Source organism: Biomphalaria glabrata, chromosome 16 (genome assembly GCF_947242115.1).
Source record: "Biomphalaria glabrata chromosome 16, xgBioGlab47.1, whole genome shotgun sequence".
NCBI lineage: Eukaryota > Metazoa > Mollusca > Gastropoda > Planorbidae > Biomphalaria > Biomphalaria glabrata.
This window is the reverse complement of record NC_074726.1, coordinates 19,173,126-19,192,824: the sequence shown is the minus strand read 5'-3', so window position 1 is coordinate 19,192,824 and position 19,699 is coordinate 19,173,126. Positions and strand designations below refer to the sequence as shown.

The 19,699-nt window shown below is 33.4% G+C and overlaps 1 protein-coding gene across 1 annotated transcript; it reads left to right on the top strand.

Moving 5' to 3' along the window:
* Positions 1 to 4,522: 4,522 nt before the first annotated feature.
* On the top strand, positions 4,523 to 19,131 carry LOC106078426 (probable Bax inhibitor 1). The gene is made up of 9 exons (XM_013239281.2): positions 4,523 to 4,683; positions 13,226 to 13,334; positions 13,606 to 13,726; positions 13,850 to 13,898; positions 14,088 to 14,185; positions 15,265 to 15,344; positions 15,465 to 15,565; positions 15,982 to 16,051; positions 17,039 to 19,131. Exons 1-9 carry the CDS (start codon positions 4,538 to 4,540, stop codon positions 17,066 to 17,068), a joined length of 804 nt encoding a protein of 267 aa, XP_013094735.2. The 5' UTR covers positions 4,523 to 4,537; the 3' UTR covers positions 17,069 to 19,131.
* Positions 19,132 to 19,699: the final 568 nt, after the last annotated feature.

Here is a 19,699-nt window from a genome sequence, read left to right as displayed (position 1 = left end):
GGCGGTAGAGTGAAAACGATATCATGTAAGAGTCCCCTCTTATTTATATATTGTTATAACACCGCCATGCGCACCGCCATCCAGGCTAGTGCAGAAGGTGCGCACTTCTAGAAACCAAACTGAGAAGGATGTTAACATTGGAAGAAGAGAACGATTTCCGCCCACGTCTATAGCCAATATGAAGAGACTGTGCTAAAAGAAGATGTTGTTTTGTGTACCTGTGATGTCCTGTAAATAAACATCGTTGCCTCGTTGAGTTGCCTCCCATAAGTTATTACATTGGTGTCAGAAGAGGGATTGGGCGACTCAATGGAGGCTCAGGTAGGAGCTTATTTAAAATGACATCTATGAAACGGCTAGACGAGCTGGAATTGAAGGAACTGAAAGTAGAGCTGGAGTGGAGGCGTCTGAAACGCTTTGAAAAGAATAAAGACATTCTTAGAAAACATCTTCGGCAGGCTCTGGCTGATGAAGGGGAGGATCCGGAAACATATTTGTTTGAGGTGGATCCAGTCTATCCAGATATCGGTGAGTTTTTGAAAACTATGAAATCGCTACAAGACATATACGATTCGATGCGTGAAGAAATGAAAATGGTGGTGAACATGATCGGGAACAAGGTAGATGAGATTGTATTGAAAAAGACCCAATAGACCCAAGTGATAAAATGGTGTCGCAATCGAAAGAAGGAATAGACTCGTTAATGAAGGAGCAGTTACCTGGTCAGGACTGTAGCTGCACGAACAGTGGTGATGGATGCTCTGGGGATTGTAGCGCCGTCTGTGACTGTGTTGTAGGCAAGTCTTGTGGGGGTGACTTTCAAGACGAGAAACTTGACGACGATTGCTGCGACGATCTCAACGGGATGTTTCGAATCGAAATGAAAGAAACAAATCAAGAAACTAGGGAAGTCTGCTATGTGCCTGAACATTTTGTTTCTAATGTATCTGCAAACAAGTACTCCAATGAGCCGAACAGATCAAAACAAAGTTAGGTCTGCGTCCAAGCTTGCTGCTGTGGACTTTAAAGACCTCTGTTTATCTGTCAGCACCTTTGTTGAGAACTCAAACCATGATGCGCTAAGAAGGGGGCAATGTTATAAGTGCAGATAGTGCAGAAGGAGCACGCTGCCAGAAACTAGACAGAAAAGGATGTTGACAGGAGAATAACGATTTCCGCCCAGGTCTAGAGCCAATATGAAGAGACTGTGCTAAAAGAAGATGTTATTTTGTGTACCTGTGATGTCCTGTAAATAAACATCGTTGCCTCTTTGAGTTGCCTCCCTTAAGTTATTACACTATTATTGCTAATGATTGCATTATAGGGGCTGGGGGACTCGATATAAAGTAATGTAATTTATAGCTTATATAACTTATTTTAGTGACAGATTTTTTGTAAACATTTCTTAACTATAATAAAAAAGAGAAAAAGTATTTGCCCGGTGTGGAGGGATGATTACATCTATCGCCCCTACCACCTGGTACAACCCTCTTTCATTTTGTATTTACGACATAACATAAAGATTAGTTGAAATATATATCAATAAGTAGATTTTATCATGTACATATGTAACTAATTATGTTAACAATTATGCCCCCCTCCCGAAATTTAATCGATGCAATCGCCCCACTCCTCCAAATCGGCTAACATAATATAGGGGGGGGGGGCGATATAATCCAAAAATAAACGATCTAAATCAAAACCTACCAAGAAAAGTTAAAAGCAGCATGTATGCAGATGACCTTGCCTTAATTAGCACAGAAGAATATGTAGGAACATCGAAATTTCGATTACAAGATGCTCTCGATAAACTCAATAATTGGTCCAAAGACTAGAGCATGTCCATCAACACAAAAAAAGGCAACATATACCATATTCTCACTGTCAACAAAACAACAAACAATAAAATTAAAAATAAAAAGGAAGCTTTAGAAAAAAAAATGACAGCCCTACATATCTTGGAGTCACCTATGACCCGAGACTAACCTGGAAAAGCCAAATAGATAAAACACAGAGTAAAGGCATCCAGAGACTATCCCTCTTGAAAAAATTAGGTGGCACAGATTGGGGAGCTAATCACAACATCCTGAAAAAGACCTATACCAGTTACGTAAGACCTGTACTAGAATATGGTGCCACAGCATGGGACTCAGCAGCCCAAACCAACCTAAGAAAAATAGACAAGGTTCAAAATATTGGTCTAAGGATAATGACAGGAGCAATCAAAACAACACCCAACACCCATAAGAGCTATGGAGGAAACCGCTGCCCTGATCTCTCTGGATGAAAGAAGAGAAATAAAAATCCTTTCCCAATTCACTAAATTGGAAACCTTGGAGAGGCACCCACTCAGAACAAAAATCCACAAAACTGTCACAAAAAGCCGTCTCAAAAGGACCAATTTCATACAGGAATCTCTAAATCTAAAAAAGAAACACCAACTTGAAAAAATAACTCTGGAAACCTCGATACACTATAATGAATCTCCACCCTGGGACGAAAGCCCTCTTCCTACTATAAGGGACCATGTTGAAAACATAAAAAGAAAATCTGACTACAGACCTACAGAGCTCAAAGAAATAGTGAACTGTTTTCTACAAACCATTTATCCTAGCAATCAGTGGATCAGAGTTTACACGGATGGCTCATCCCATAAAGCCACCCCAAATGGAGGAGCTGGAATACTCATCGAACGGCCAAATGGAGGAAAACTAGAAAAATCCATTGCAACAGGAGAGCTCTCTGACAGTCACAGAAGAGAAAGGGAAGCACTAGCACTAGCTGCTACCATGCTAGCAAATCATCCAAGTTCCCCACACAGTCAGATTGTCTTTCTAACCGATGCGAAAACAACCCTCCAAAGCTTGCAAAACTCTGATTCCTCTTATATTAAAAACCTCAGAACAGCACTTACAAAGCTCAACAACAACAGCAAAAAAAAAAAAAAACTGTTATTCAATGGATACCAGCTCATATACAACTTGAAGGAAATGAGAAGGCTGACACACTCACCAAGAGTGAGAGAACTAACTTACAAATAAACTCTGCACTCTATCCAGAAGAATTGAAGAAATTAATTGTAAATAAAATAAATGAGAAATGGACGAGCTCTCATCCAAATCACAAGAAAGTTGACGCTTACTATAAGCTATCCCGACAAGACCAACGTCTAATCTTTCGACTCAGGACCGGACACAACAGAATGCGACAACACATGTACCGGAAGCTCAAAATTTGTACTAGTGACATCTGCCCATGTGGAGTATCACCAGAGAATGCCGACCACGTCCTCCAAAAATGCTCTCTTCACCAAGAGGCCCGTATAAGACACTGGCCCCATAACACGTACCACAATAAAAAGAAAACTATATGGAGAGCTCCCTGATTTGGAAACCACTGCGCAGTTCATCTCATGTATTGATCTAGTCATATGAACACTCCAACATAACAATGAGAACGAAGAAGAAGAAGAAGAAACGGTAAAGACAGTTGGTCGCTGTGCTGTCCACCTGACGTTCACTGACATTTCGTTCGCCGACAAATCGTTCACGACTTTTCGTTCACCCGACTGTGCCAACGTATCACTCACAGACAACTTTTTCACCTACAAAAAATTAACAACAAGAACAACATAAAATTAACAAAGAAACTCAGATTAGGCCCGATATCTGTTGTTTGTTTTTTTGAAAATAATATAAGCTGTTAAAGTTTTAATGTAAACAAATTAAACACGCGACAAGAATATATAATATTAACAATATGTTATTATCAAGTGAACGATTTGTCTGTGAACAATTTGTCTGTGAACGAACTGTCAGTGAACAATTTGTCTGTGAACGAACTGTCAGTGAACGATTTGTCGTGTGAACGATTTGTCGTGAACCAACTGTCGGTGAAAAAGTTGTTGGTGAACAAGTTGTCTATGAACGAATTGTCGGTGAACAAAATGTCGGGTGAACGAAATGCCGTGAACAATTTGTCGGTGAGCGAAATGTCAGTGAACGAATTGTCGTGTCCCCCCACATGACACTCTCGTTAACCGTAGACAACAGAAACAGATGACCCATCATCTGTACTATAGATCGCAAGGTATGAAAGGGGAACTTTACTTTTAGTCTTATAGACTCAATCGTCCATCAAATTATATGAAAACCACTTCTGTCATCAAGGGTATGGTGGCTTTTTAAATTTTTACTTTATGTGGCCGGGTAGTTCTATATGTCCGAACCGTTCAGCTGCACACTGGGCATGCTGTAGATTGAAGCTTATATTAGTTATAGTTATAAGGATATTAACTCACGATTCAAGTAGTACCGTAAGTGTAGAGTGTGTTTATTTTATCTATCTATTTAATTTTATGTTAATTCATGACGACGCATAAAGGAAGTTAACTCGTGGAGTCTTATTGTGAAGGGCATAGATCTATATTTTCTCACTCTCTAACAATCGTTATCTTATTCTAAGTCGAAATTATAACATGCGGAATTTAATTGGTCTATAGACTACTTATTTCAGTCTAGAAAGTTCCACTTTGGTAATGCCACGACAATTTCCGATAAGGGAAGTAACAGTTTTGTCTCTAAATAAAACAAGTGACGTCAGTAGAATAACACCAACTTCCAAAATGGCTTCGTTTGGCGAACGTTCATTTAATTTGCAAGCACTATTTAATTTTGATCATCTGTAAGTACATTTTATACCTGTACATTATAACATACTTTACTTTGATTATTAGATGGCGTTTAATTAGACTTCTCAACTGTAACTTTAGTCTTAAGTGTAGTTGTCTAAGTAGTGTTACTAAGTATAAAGTATAAGTGAATAATAAGTGTAATCTTTTTATCTAGATTAGTCAGTGTTACGAGTGTAAGTAGTGTAAGACTAAGTTGTAACTAACGAGTGTTGTGAACAGTTGTGTTACGTGTAGAGTGAGAGTTACTAGAGTAGAGTCAGTCACTACTATACTATAACTATGTCTGTATTGAGACTCACTAGTCACTAAAGAGTGTCTAAGGCGACTAGGGTGAGTGTAGACCTGCCAGTCCAGTGCTACTAAGTGTCAGTCTCAGTGCTAGTGACTTACACTAACACTGACTAGAGTCTAGACATAAGACTACTCTAGACTCTAGACTAGACTAGAGTCTATCTCTAGACTGATTCTGACTAGACTAGTGCCTAGTGAGTAGTGCAGCCTAGTGCTACTCAGTCAGGCTACTGTCAAAAAGTTTAAACTGTTTAAAGTACTGTGTAGTGTTAGTGTAAGTGTAGAATGTCAATGACAATGTGAATGTAGAGTTGTAGACAGATCTAGAACTAGGGTCTAGATCTATATATTATATAATTGATAGATAGTGCCCCAAGTGGTCACAGTGACACACTAGTGTCTACAGTGACTACAGACTGACAGTAATCTACATCTAGTCAGTAGACTTATAGAGTATAGATCTACTAGTACTACTACTTACTACTAGGTAATTTCTGCACTGAGTCAGACAGAGATGGCCTATTTACATCTGTCTGTAGGGAGCCCTGGCAACTACTGGGCAGATTTTTTGCGATGTCTAAGCGCTGAATCAAGAATAAAATAAGGCGGAAAACAGATTGAGTTCTCAACATTCTACTTTTAGGACCATTTTTTTGACCAATTTCAAATTGGCTATTATTGACATATTATATATCAAATTTATTGCCCAAGAATAGAGGAATTCAAAAAAAATAAAATCAGAAGCAGCAGACAATTATTTAACTTGAAAAAATGAGGTCAAACACACTTACCCCTAATAATGAAAAATCCATCACTCACAGAAGATATGTCCAATTATCCATGAATTTCACAAATTCACAATATTATTAATAGAAAAATGTATCACAAAGTAAAGTATATTTATAGAACATTTGAAAAAAATATATAAACATGTGTTTTAAGACATTTATGCCTATTAATTGAGCCCCCCCCCCCAGACCCCACCCCCTCGGTAAAAAAAAAAGTTGCAAATTATACTTTATCATTATCCTGAATAACAAAACCATTATCAGTTTTGACATATTATGTATCAATTTTAATGCCCAAGAACAGAGGAATCCAAAAAAAGTAAATTCATTATCATCAGACAAGTATTTAACATAAAAAAATGAGATCAAACACACTTACCCCTAATATTGAAAAATCCAAAATTCACAGAAGATATGTCCAATATTCCATGAATTTCACAAATTCACAATATTATTAACATAAAACTGTGTCACAAAGTAAAGTATATTTATACAACATTTGAAAAAACAAACAAACAACTTTGAAATGTATTTATAACTAATAAATAAGTCTCCTCTTCGGCCCACCCTACCATAAAAAGTCACTTTTTTTTTCTTATATTTATCTTCATTTTTTTTTACATAAATACAGTATAATATATAGATGTATTTTAGACTAGAAAAGATCTAATATTAAATGAATTATTATCAAGATATAAATAGATCTTGTTCTTGATCATTTCTAGATCTAGGCATTTGAGGTCTAGACTCTAGACCTAATAATAGGCTTAAGCTAGAAGTGCATGGTGTTTTCTGTTTACTATCTCAAATAATCTCAATTTTTGTATCTGTTGTAAATGTTGCTGAGAAAAGAAATAAAAACATTTATATTTGGTTTATATGTGTTTGTTGTTATTTTTAACGATGTCTTAAGTTTAAGTCATAAGATGATAAGTGGATCTATTCTTCTATAGTCTATATCTATAGTAATCTATAATCTATAGAGATTTAGAATTTACTATTTAGTCTTAGATCTAGACTAGTCTAGATCTATAAATCATAAACATAACAAGTATTATTAGATCTAGTGTCTAGATAAAGAAAAATGTAGTATCTGCGTTATTTTGGTATCTCTAGTCTAGATCTACTAGTACCTTTAGACCTAGATCTAAATTACTGTCTAGATCTAGATCTAACAATGGAAGTGATACAGCACTCGATTTTTTACCGGTCAGCATTTTTTTAGATCTAATCTAGCAATACCGTAATTAATTTTAATCTAAACATTTAGAGTCTATATCTACAATCCAATCTTAAATCCCGATCTTGGTTTTCTTGGCGTTAGTAAAAAGAATTTACAAAGGAAAAAAACACTCGTAGTCGCCGTAGAAGTTTTTCTAGATCTAGCCTCTATTAGACAGTATATAATCACTAGATCTAGACTAGGGCTAGGTCTAATCTCTATTATTATAGATTATAGATCTATGTATTCTATAATCTAGATCTAGTCTAGATTATAAAATATAAGTTAAAATTAAGATATATCGATCTCCATGCGGCATCACGCTGTGTAGCGTTTAGCCTGTTTAGCACGCGTGCGTTATTGCCGATGTCCGGTTATTCGAAAATCGGTTGTTCGAAAGCGACAACGTAGTATTAAAGTACAATAATTACCTTAATAGTTGATAATATTATAAAAACTATTGTCTTATGGATAGTTCGGACTGAGATCGCTTTTAGCGATGTTTCTTTCTCGAGGATTCAGAGCGAATGATTGAAAAAACAAGTTTTTAAAAAAGCGTAAGCCCTCCGATTTCGACGACACCACTTCCGATTGGTTTATAAAAAACGTAATAAAACATTATTTTTTATATTTTTTCCCCTTTTTTAAGTACGAAAATATTGCAATATGATTTCTAAAATAAAAATATGTGTTTCCTAATTAAAATTGGTAATATTTAAGTGTAAATAAATAAATATCGGCAAGCGTACATTCGCGACAGCCAATTTTCGTATTTGCATCGAGGCTATTTTTTTTTAATTCTAGGACAAACGAACCATTCAATTTACTTTTTTTTTCCTTGAACATTTACAACAACCATTTTTTAATGATAAGTAGGCAATTTTTTTCATATAACTATAAAAATAATATGTTTCTTACCTTTTCAAAGGGGATCACATAAAACCACAAGTAAAACCTCTCTGTCGTGAATAGCCTACTTGGTGAATTTCACAAGTGCACAAAATCTTAATAAAAACGAATTTCCACAAAATGTTGCTTATGAAGCTTACACAAACATAGATCTACGTATCAGATCTAAAAAATACGTTACAGGTGGCTTAAATTCAGAGATAATGAATATTGACATTCAAAAATGCATTTTCAATGGGAAATCTGTTTTCCGCCATAACCTAGTTGATTTTTAATATTGTTAGCTTAAAACTTATTTGAAGAGAAATAAAATAAAACATATAAATCTAGAAATAAAAGTTAATAGAAAAATTAATAGCCCTGTACAGCAGACTCAAAGACCTATATAAATATCGCCATCTTATAACTGATTGCAAGAGAGAGAAAATAAAACAAATAGAAATAATTGGAATATAGATCTAGATATTAGTTAGTAGAAAGTATTATTTTTAAAAGGGAGGGTGGAGAGTAATATATATATATTATTATTCTTAAAATTAGAATGACATCAATATCATGATAAAGGGTACGTCTAAGTAGGCCTACCCATTTTTTTTTAATGTTATACAAATTTAATTTGAATATTTTAGATTTAGGCCTACATATGATGGAATCATTGTATATCTATGTCGTTATATTTTAAATGTTTTGATGAAGATTTAAGGTGCTGACAACTTGTAATATTTTTCAATAAAGCTGAAATGAATGTTGAATTTAAATAGATCTAAGCCTAAATCTAATGTATTGTTGTGTGTTATGAGGCTTGTTATATATATATCATCTAGAATGTGCCGGAGGATACACGCAATAAACAGCTTATATAAATGTCCTTACAGAAAAGAATTTCATAAATATTCATTTAATAGAAATATACCAGGTACAATGACTGTCTCTAATTTAGCCTCAAGAGCAGGGGTGGGCGACCTTTTTCTTTCGAGGGCCACATTTTTAAAAATTTGGGTTTTGGGGGCTGCATATATATATAATATAAGTACTTACAACTTAGAAAGATATAAGCTATCTTACTGTATATAATGTTTTTTAATTCACACTTATACTGTGATATAGCTCCACATTTCATTTTTTTACACTCCCAATTGAGGAGTTACAATATTTACAATTTCTAATTTTAAGAATATTTGTTACAATTTTGTTATTGTCTTTTTTTATATTACAACATTTCACCACAAATGACAGTAGTAATTAACATAAAGTATTTAACTGTTTACTCTTTTTGTGCATAAATTGGAACTAGCTTGCTAGTTGATTTTTCTTGTGACTACTGTCAAATTACAGTCAATAAGCATCGGCATGTTTGAACACTTGAAATATTTTTCAAACAAAAAAAAAAAAGCTTGTTCACAGGTGAATGTGGTCCCAAACAATATGAAATAATGTGGCACCCATAAAACTCCTGCGAAAGTACTGACTTGAACTTCTCTTTCAGGCTATAATTTGCTTTGAGGTATGTCCTCTTGAGCTGAATCAGCTTTTGCAGTAAATGGTGAGCTGAGGGTATTGAAAACTGGTTCCAAGTTCTTGACGTCCTAAAATTTGCTTTCAAATTACACAATCAAGGAATCCAAATAAGTCTTGTAATTTTCAATTATTTCACTAGAAATATTGGAAAAGGAAAATGACAAAACCTGTTTTCATTTGCTTGCCTCGAGAAATGGAATAGCTTTGTTTGAAAAGGTTTAACATCCACATACATTTCATATGCAAACAACCAATTGCGATATTTCTAGATAGCAACATTAAATTTTGTCTTCCACTCTTCATTAGAAATATTAGTAACAAGGTCACTGTAAATGAGGGGTGGGATGAAACTGCGGGAGCCAAAATACTATGAGCTTAAATTTACAGACACCAGTTGATTGTGAGTCAGAAAGAATAAAATCATATTACATCACATATGCTAATGGCAGAGCTGAGTTTGTCACCCAGTCCGCCTCCTGTACACACACACATCCTTTTCATTCATTTGACAAAGTCGGACTCAACCTCAGGTCACAGAAGTCATTTAGCTCCCCCCCCCCCTTCCCCTAATCTCTGAGGGACATCAATGAGCCACTAGCCAAAGCACATGCCATTGCCTGGATGTGATGTCCTCCTGGACGTCTTAGCTAACTTCTGTTCCCCCCTTCCTTTTTTACTATTAAGACTTCTAAAAGTTTTCTTTCCCCACTTTCTCTTCCCTCCCCTCTTCTCGACATTCTTTCATTTTCACCCATATATGACTCCCCTCCCCTCTTGTGAATGTAATTGGTGTGTGTTGTATTGTATGAGTGTGACTTATATGGTGTATTGCTCCAGTGGTGAATAATGGGACATCTAGTAGGACAGGAATGTCTGAGACTTGAGAGATTAAGATTCTAGCTAGATTTTTTTTCTAGATCTAGACTATTCTAGACTATGCTTTTATCTTTACATCTGGGTACATCTCTAAAGATCTAAGCCTAAGATAAATGAAAACAACAAGAATGTTAGATCTAAATCCAATATTTATCCACCATGCTGCGTCTTTTCTTGGTATATTTTCTAGCAATTGTTATTTAGTATTGTTTATCAGTAAAAATCATCACCATGACTATACTGATTCAAGTTGCACTCTGTCTTATAAGTACTCCAAAGGGTTTATTACTAAATAAAAGGGAAATATAAAACTATTCTAGATCCATAATTTATCCCGAAGGAACAGTAATAATGATCTAGGTCTAGGTCTTAGGTAACATGAAAAAGCCAACCATATAGATGGCAGGGATAGCGTGGATTTTGAGCTTTAGTAGTACGTTGTTAGCTTGCACTTGTCTCCCCTATTGGCTTAAAATCGTTATCAAAACTAAAATGTACTAAAATACTGGTACCGGTAACACTACTTTTGTCTGGTCCCCTGTCTAGAATGAGTAAGGAGGGGGTGGTGGAATTAATGGTCTCAGTGTTTTACCACTTAATACTTTTAAGTATTTGTTTTTTAACTCAATAATTTCAAATAAAAACACACACACACATACATACATACATATATGTATTTTATGTATATATAAAATTACAAATACATAATGAAATAAATCATCAGTAAATTTTAAAAAATGAACAACAAAAGAAAAAAAACAACTAGTACTGTACCGATGTTTAATATTTTATTAAAATTTGTGAGTCAAGAAAACACAAAAACATTGCATCCTTAACAAACTCAATCTACACCAACACATACAAAAATGTAAAGAAATAATATAGATTCACACTAGTGAAATGTACATCTATCTTCTATTTAAATAAACACTATCTGAATTTATTAAGATTTTATTTAATAGTTTGTATTAGTAACCAACGAAATCTATCTGCCAACAATTGGCCACTTGTTGCCATGATAGCAACAGGCAGCCATGTGTAAATACGCCATTCCTATCCTGATATTACTGACTTATATATGATATATCTAGATCTCTATTTGATACTGATGACTATCTAGATCTAGCTATATATCTTGTGTCAATACACAATAGTCTTATCATTAATGATTAAATATGATTTATCATAGTCTATGTCTGGAGATATGTCACATTTTTTATTATGTCATACTTAGATCTAGATCTATGTATACATGACATAGATTTTAGATTCTAGAGTAGAGTAGAAATGGAGGTGATTTTTTTGGTATGTTATATGAATATGGCAGATAAAGTAACAGTAGTTGTACTTGAGGCAAACAGACTTGTCACCTTTCTTGATTACAAGGGATGATAACATCACAATGATCATACAGAGAAGCAAATTGTTCAACTAAAACAAATTAATTCCACTTATCGTATTCATGGCAAACCAGTAACACAGACTAAAAACGCAAAATACCTAGGTGTTATAATAAATGAAAAACTGTCATGGAATCCACATATTGATGAAACTACAAAAAAATCAAACAAAGCATTAGGATTTATTAAAAGAAATTTCTATAAATCAAATAAGAACATAAAACTAAAATGTTATTTAACCTTGGTTAGGCCAATAATAGAATAATAGACCCCTCAACTCAAGAAAACATTAAGAAACTGGAACAGACACAAAATAGAGCAGTGAGATTCATAACAAACGAATATTCACATTTGACTAGAGTAACACCTTTAGTAAAATCACTAAATTTAGAAAGCCTTCAGGACAGAAGGCTCAAAAGTAAAGTAGCAATCATACATAAAACACTGAACCATAATCTTCAAATACAAAAACAAAATTTAATAAAATACTCTGAAAGACACAAAGATACTCCTTCTTCCCTAGTGCTATTAGAGCATGGAATGGGTTGCCTGAGCTAGTCAGGAAAACCAGTGACTTGGCAGAATTTAAGTCATTGGTTAATATGCATGACTAAATGCATGACGCGTAGGACGTAATCATCTTCTTTTTTGAAGTAATGTCTGTATTATATAAGATAAGATAAGATTCATGTGAAACTGTGTAGTATGCATTCATCTTTGAGTGAGAGCAACACCACCCTATGCATTTATTTTATAAACTACTGTTTGTCGCTATGGCAGTCTCACCCTCTTCAAATCTAATATATAAAGTAGAATGTAAGGAGTATGTATGTATGTCCCTCATAGAAATCAAAACCGTTTGACCAATCTTGATGTTCCTTAGATCATGGCAGATCCCGCTACCACAAGGCCCTTAAAAAAAAAAAAGGAACCAAATTTATTGCTATTAAATAAGGAAACTTTTTAATAAATTGGATAAACCCATTTTCACAGTTTTTTATATTTGATATTAATATGTCAGCTAAACTAATAAAAACCCATTTTCACAATCTACTTTCATTTTTGTGGCAAAATAAAAGGGAACATTCACCATATTTGACATAGATTATAGATCTAAATCCAATCCACTAGAGCAGTAATACCGAAACTAAGACCCGGCTATAGATATATAGCATATAGTATATATACTAGCTGGGTCTTAGTTTGGGTGTATATATATATATATTTATATATTTGTGTGCGTATACATAATTCATCTTTATTACATTCTGGCCGTTCATTCTTTCAGACATTATTGTACCCTTGAATAGGCTCTTCCTTTAGTTAGTGGTAAGACAGTAGACACCCCGCTCTTGTGGTATTATAAAGTCATAAAGTTCCATTTGAACTTTTTTCTGCGGATTTTCCACCAAAAGTTCTCAATTACTAAAAAACAAGCTCATCTTCCATATTTTTTTTCATGCTTATCCGCAACTGTTGTATACTGATGTACATGCTATGTGTTTTATTTTTTATTTTACTTTTTTAGTGACAGTCGATTTCAGACTCATCTTAAGAATGTCTACAGTTGTTTGGCTTTGGGTATGCTCAGTGCAGCATTGGGTGCCTATACTCACTTTGTGACAGGCTTAGGACAGGTAAGCTAATTTCAGTTTTTTTAGACTAGGTCACTCAGTTGAAATCATCAACCTGGATTAGTGCTAGAGATGACATTAGAGTTTGATACATTTTGAACTCATGAAGACAGCTGCCTTTATTCATAGGATTTTCATTTATTTACTAATATTTTATTTTGATGTTTAAATGTTTAAACTATGTATCACAAGCTCTATGGACAGTATTTATTCTTGTAAATGTTTTAATTAAAAAAAATAAAATAATCTTGTGAAATTCTTTTTTTATTGCTAGTGGTACTTCCTAACCTCCATTGTGTCAATTGGTTTGATGATTTGGCTGGCATCTACACGTCACTCAAAAGAAGATGTAGGAAAAAGAGTTGGAATCTTTACTGGATTTACATTTACATCTGGTTTGTTTCATCAGCTAGTGTTTATGTTGTGTTTAGCATTTTAGTGGCAAGTGTTTGACATTATTTCAGCAGTACTAAACATACAAACCCAATCACTTTAGACATTTTTTTTTTTCATTGTAGGCATTTCTCTTGGACCACTTCTTGAGCTAGTTATTAGGATTGAACCCAGGTATGATATATTTGTATATTTGAAGTACATTAACATTTATGTAATATATATATATAAAAATAATTTCTTTGTAAAGTTTATTGTCTGATCATTATTTATTAATAAATTTAATATAATTTCCTTCTTGGTCTACAGATTTCTGGTGTGAACATTTTTAAAGGTATTTTATAAGTTACATTTATTTTTCAGTATTGTATCAACTGCTCTTGCTGGAACAGCAGTCATTTTTATTTGCTTTTCTTTGGCTGCACTTCTTACCAAAGATCGAATGTTCCTATACATGGGCGGTAAGTACTACTAATTTAATTTAAAGAGTGCTGTTAACGAACAATATGTAGGCTCAAGGCGCTGTGATAACATCACAAACATAAACACGAGAGCTGTAGTGACAAAAAAGTCTTAATTTTCTTCTTGAATGTAGTATAGCATGTTGTCTGTCTGAGATAAATTGGGAGTGAGTTCCAAACCTTTGGACACAATTATAAAATTAGATCATTTAAATAGAACATTAACCAATAGGTAATCAAACAAAGTAGGAAAAAAACATTTAAAAAATTACTCTTATATGTCAATATGAGGATTATTTTGATATTGCTCAATTTCATTAAAGAATGAATAATTTGGGCTTGGCGAAGCATATTGAAAGATTACACATTCCCCATTTTCATCATGTCAAGAATGTTTCATTTCCTCGTGGGATATAGTGTGAAAAGCATTGAATCATTTATAGCTGATGCTTTATTATAAGAGAAGTATCATTGTGAAAACAAAACTTGATTATTATTATAAATTTTTTTTTTCTGTGACTGTTTCATTATCATAGCAAGCATGCATGCACTAAATGTTGAGTTATAAATGATTTCAGATGCTAATGATATTAAGCACATTCAAATGTTTTCTTCTAGTCTCTGTAGCTTAAAGACTTGCTCTGAGTTGGAATGGACTATAGAATGTTAACACTCTGACTAGAGATAAGAAAACATGATTAAACTATTTATAGCTCATTAAACAAATTGTAGATCATGAAATTACATGGCACACTTCATATCAGATAATAGGAAATAAAGATGTCAGTTTAAACTATATATTCATTACTTAAGCTTTTATATTTTATCATAGTGACAAAAATGAAATGGAAAAAGTGTCAGGCTGACAAAATATTTTGTTTGTAAAGTTATTTTCTTTTTACTTCTCTTGGTTTTGATCCATTTTACTACGAGTTATTCTCTAGCAATCTTGACACTAGTTTGAATTGTGTTGTTTAGTTTTATTACAAAATGAAATGAGTTTCAGTTTAGTTACATCCTAAAACTCATTTATTACATTTCTTTTTGGTAATAAACACATTTCATGACTTTAATTTCAGGCATTCTGTTTAGTGCTTTGGGATGGCTGACACTTGCTGGTTTTCTAAATATCTTCTTTGGATCCGAGATGATTTTTAATGTTAGTATTTAGCTTTAATTGTATTGATTAAGCATTAACATCCTATAAATAATGTGGTTTATTAAGATCATTTAGTTAATAAAGCCTATTTGATGCACATTTTTATTTTCAATTCTTCAGATTTATATCTATGGTATCCTTTTGGTTTTTTCTGGTTTTGTACTCTTTGACACACAACTGATAATTGAGAAAAGACGAAGGGGAGATGAAGACTTTGTTTGGTAAGTTATTTTTTCAAGTCTAATCTCTAAATGGAAATAATTGTAGTTGTACTTGTTTGGTAATCCCTAAATGGAAATAATTGTAGTTGTCCTTGTTTGGTACGTTATTTTTTTCAAGTCAAATCTCTAAATGGAAATAATTGTAGTTGTCCTTGTTTGGTACGTTATTTTTTCAAGTCTAATCCCAAAATGACATCTGTCATGTCAAGTGAAAATAATTGTAGTTGTTCTGCCTTTTCAAGTGAATGAGACATAATCTTGTAAAATGCTTCAAGCCCGTTTCCTAGAGTGATTTGATTAGATGACTAATTGTTTCTAATGAACCTCAAGAATTAAGTATGATTAAAACCATTGATTGCTTGGCATTTTTAGAAAAAAAAACCTAAGCTAATTTGATGATTTCTGTTCTCTATTAGGCATGCAGTAGATCTATTTTTGGATGCCATTCAAATTTTCAGAGCTCTTCTGGTCATTTTGGCCAAAAAGGTATTGTTATTATTATTTTTTTTTTATGTTTTAGCACAAATAGTATGAAAAGGTAATCAAACTGTTTCATGACTCTAAAATTGCAGAAAGTATCTTCTGGGGCATATCTAAATTATAGTCACTAATGACTTAGCTGGACTCCATTATTTGTGAAAGCTTAAATTCAAAGCATGAAATCAGGGACATTCAAGGCTGAGTGTGTTTGCAAAGAAAAGCTTTCTCTTATGCAGAAAAAAAAAATTTAATTCCTTGTGCCATACTTCAACACATCTGTTTGATCTCTAAAACAAATTCAAGCATCAGAACCCTGAATATATAGCTTCATCTTACAACAGCAGACTAAATAAGCTTGTATATTAGAGAACAATTTCAGTAACTAATTAGGATAATCTGTCTGAAAAAAATCTTTAAAATGTTTTAGTGATTGTATGTTAACATGCTTAAATAATTTTAGTCTTCTCTGAGTATATTTCTTTATATGTAAGAAAATACACATTGGCCCCTTAAAAAACACATTTCCAATTTGGCTTGTAGGCATCTATGGAAATGTGACTTAGAAATACAAGAACTCCCTGTGGAAACCTCTGGTGCAGATCCCTCCAAAAGACATTACATCTGAAAAAAAATGTTTTTTTTTCTTATTTTTTGGATGACTTTGTGACTTTAAGTGAGAAAAATAATAAAGAAATGTGCATATTGGGAAGCGTGGTAGACAGGCTAAGTATGCTTGAGCTTGGCTCGGCTACCTATGAAGGGGGCTCAGGTTTTACATCCGACTCAGCAGAGTTGTGTTTACTGACCGCTTAAAGGCAGCACAGAAAACTTTCTCTCAGATAAACCCCCCCCCCCCCCCCCCAACTGGCCCACAAATGAAATTGGACCTTGGCGCTCTGAGCATGATATAAGCATGAAAGTAGCGCTACATAAAAAAAAATAGCTATTTAATTTTTTTGTACTAATTATTTTTTTTTAATTTTCATTTTCTAGGAGGATGACAAGAAGAGAAGAAGAAATTAATCCAGACTTCTCTCAGCACAGACTTTTTTTCTCTCATTCATTTCTTCTATATACATGAAACCCATCCAGGGATAAGACAAGAATATGTTTATTACTAAATCTAAAATGTACCTTTCAATTTGTTTTGTAGTTAGCAGTCACTAAGTCTACATATCTTAGTAGTGATTCAGGCAATTTTTTAACATAGACATACAAAGTATAAACAAGGATAAATATTTTTTTGGCATATTTAATATCTGTGTGTGAATACCAAATGGAAAACAATAAAATGCATATTGTGTAAAATAATGATGTAACTTTTATGTTTTCAATCCTGCTAATAACCTCTGCTTTGTCTAATGATATACCTGCATACATTGCTTGACTTTTCAACATAAACTGGCTGTTTTGAGATGTGAAATTTAAGGATCAGCCAATGCTTTTTTTTTTTTCAATAATCGTCCCTAATTAAGTTGACGAGAGAGCTGCTTTCATTACTGAAATAAGTCTTATTCTGAGTTCAATTTATGTTTAACAAAGGTAATGGTTAAACATTTGTTTAAGTACAGTACCCAAAATAAAAATAAAAGATCATTGCTTTCATCTTCTTATTACATCTAGTGCCTTTCTAAACCAAACATCTCAAGATGTGTAGAATAATTGAATTAGCCTGGACATTCCGAGGTCATATTTAACCAAAACAAGAGCTCTTGCATGATAACCTGGTGTGTCGATTGTGGGTATTCTGAGATTATATGTAAAAGAGTCAGTAAAATGTAACTTGGCAATATTCCTTGGCTTACCTGAAGCTCAATGTATTAGGAACACTTGTACATTTCATTAACAAGAAATTCTATGAACTATTTGCCCTTCATGTCACCAACAGACCTTCAAATAAAGATATTGTCAGTCACTTGTGCAATGATGAGTTGAAACTAAATACCATAGAAATAATTTGTAGTGTTAGTGGCAATGGTACCACCTGTATTCAAACACTTGGTTTCATCTTAAGAAAACAAGGTTAGGTCTGTCCATCACACATTGTAGGTCTGATTAACTTGTTCTTTTTTTCCTGTGATTTTGACCCTCCTTAAACATAATTTTGAATTTGATCTTATAATGTCTTGTGTATTTAAGAAAGTCTATATTTGATATTATGTTTGCTTGAAAGCAAAGATACTTAAATATACATTAAAGAAGAGGCAGAAGTCTTGAAGTGTATTGTCTTATAACTTTCATTTCCAAAGTTGTAAGTTGCAATTGAAACCAAAAAAAATTAGGGTTGGGCCAACTATGGATTGAATGTCAATCATCATATGACCAAAATAAACAAAACAAACTAAACCCATGAGATAATGTGTTAAAACTATCCACATTTGGTCACAAGCTTAACAATTGAATTCAATGTGAGCCCAACCCTGATGGCAATGCGTTGTTCCCCAATTGATTGTACTCTCTTAATAAAGATTTCATTATTGAATGTTTTTGTTAAAATTTTTGGTTGTTGGACACCTTTTTTGGATTGATACCTTTTTAAATGTGTGCAAACAGAACATACAAATATGGTTGGCTTTTGATGGGCAAAAACATTGCCTGATTGGATTACCAAAGGTTAGCTGTGCTTCATAGAATTAAATCATATCAAGAAAATTCTATTAATGATGTAAATAAGATATTCTCTTAGACTTTCAAGGGTAGAAAATGAGACAAATGTATTGATCCAAAAATACAAAACATTACAACTTTCACTTACTGTACTAAATGACAATTTAAATCTAACTACATTTAACAATATATCCACTATTGTCTATCAAGAGTCAACTGATTACAAACTTTGTTAAAATCCTTTGTTGTTTTTTTTTGTTTTGTTTTTGGTCAGTTATAAACTAAGAAATTCACGTTCTATATCATTTGTATGAATACATTGTTTTGAGTTGGTTATTGCTGTGTTGCACACTTTTACAACTGTGTTTGGTTACATTTTAAGAATGTTACAATGTTATCATTTTTTTTTTTTTTATGGATTGAACTTGCCAATATCGTTGTTGTAACTAATTACACTCAATAAAATATATACAAATCCATTTTAGGAGAATTTAGCTTTGCATTGTTTTGGTCCAAGCAAATTGATTGAAGTTAAGAAAAAAATTAATTGACTTGAATCAAAGATTTTTTTTTTAAAGTTAATAAGTTAGAAATAGATATAGCATAATGTGCTTACGAGTTAAAAATAAACTTTTGACTTATTTTGTATGTTTGTTCCTCAGTGAAGTTAAAATTGTTTTGATTAGTTGTCAAGTTTCTCTTTGAAACTTAGTGCTCTCTGGTGCAAATAATGTACAAGTCAACTTGTTTCTAGCTACTGGTTAATGAAGATGCACTTAAGCACTGTATCAAATTAGCCAAATAGAAATCACACGTTTCCTTTGGATTCAGACACAACCAAGTGGGCTCATAACCCTAGTGTCCTACCACTTGGCCATGTGGCTTCATTACCCTAGTGCTACCACTTGGCCATGTGGGTTCATAAGCCTAGTGCCCTACCACTTGGCCATGTGGGTTCATAAGCCTAGTGCCCTACCACTTGGCCATGTGGGTTCATAACCCTAGTGCCCTACCACTTGGCCATGTGGGTTCATAACCCTAGTGCCC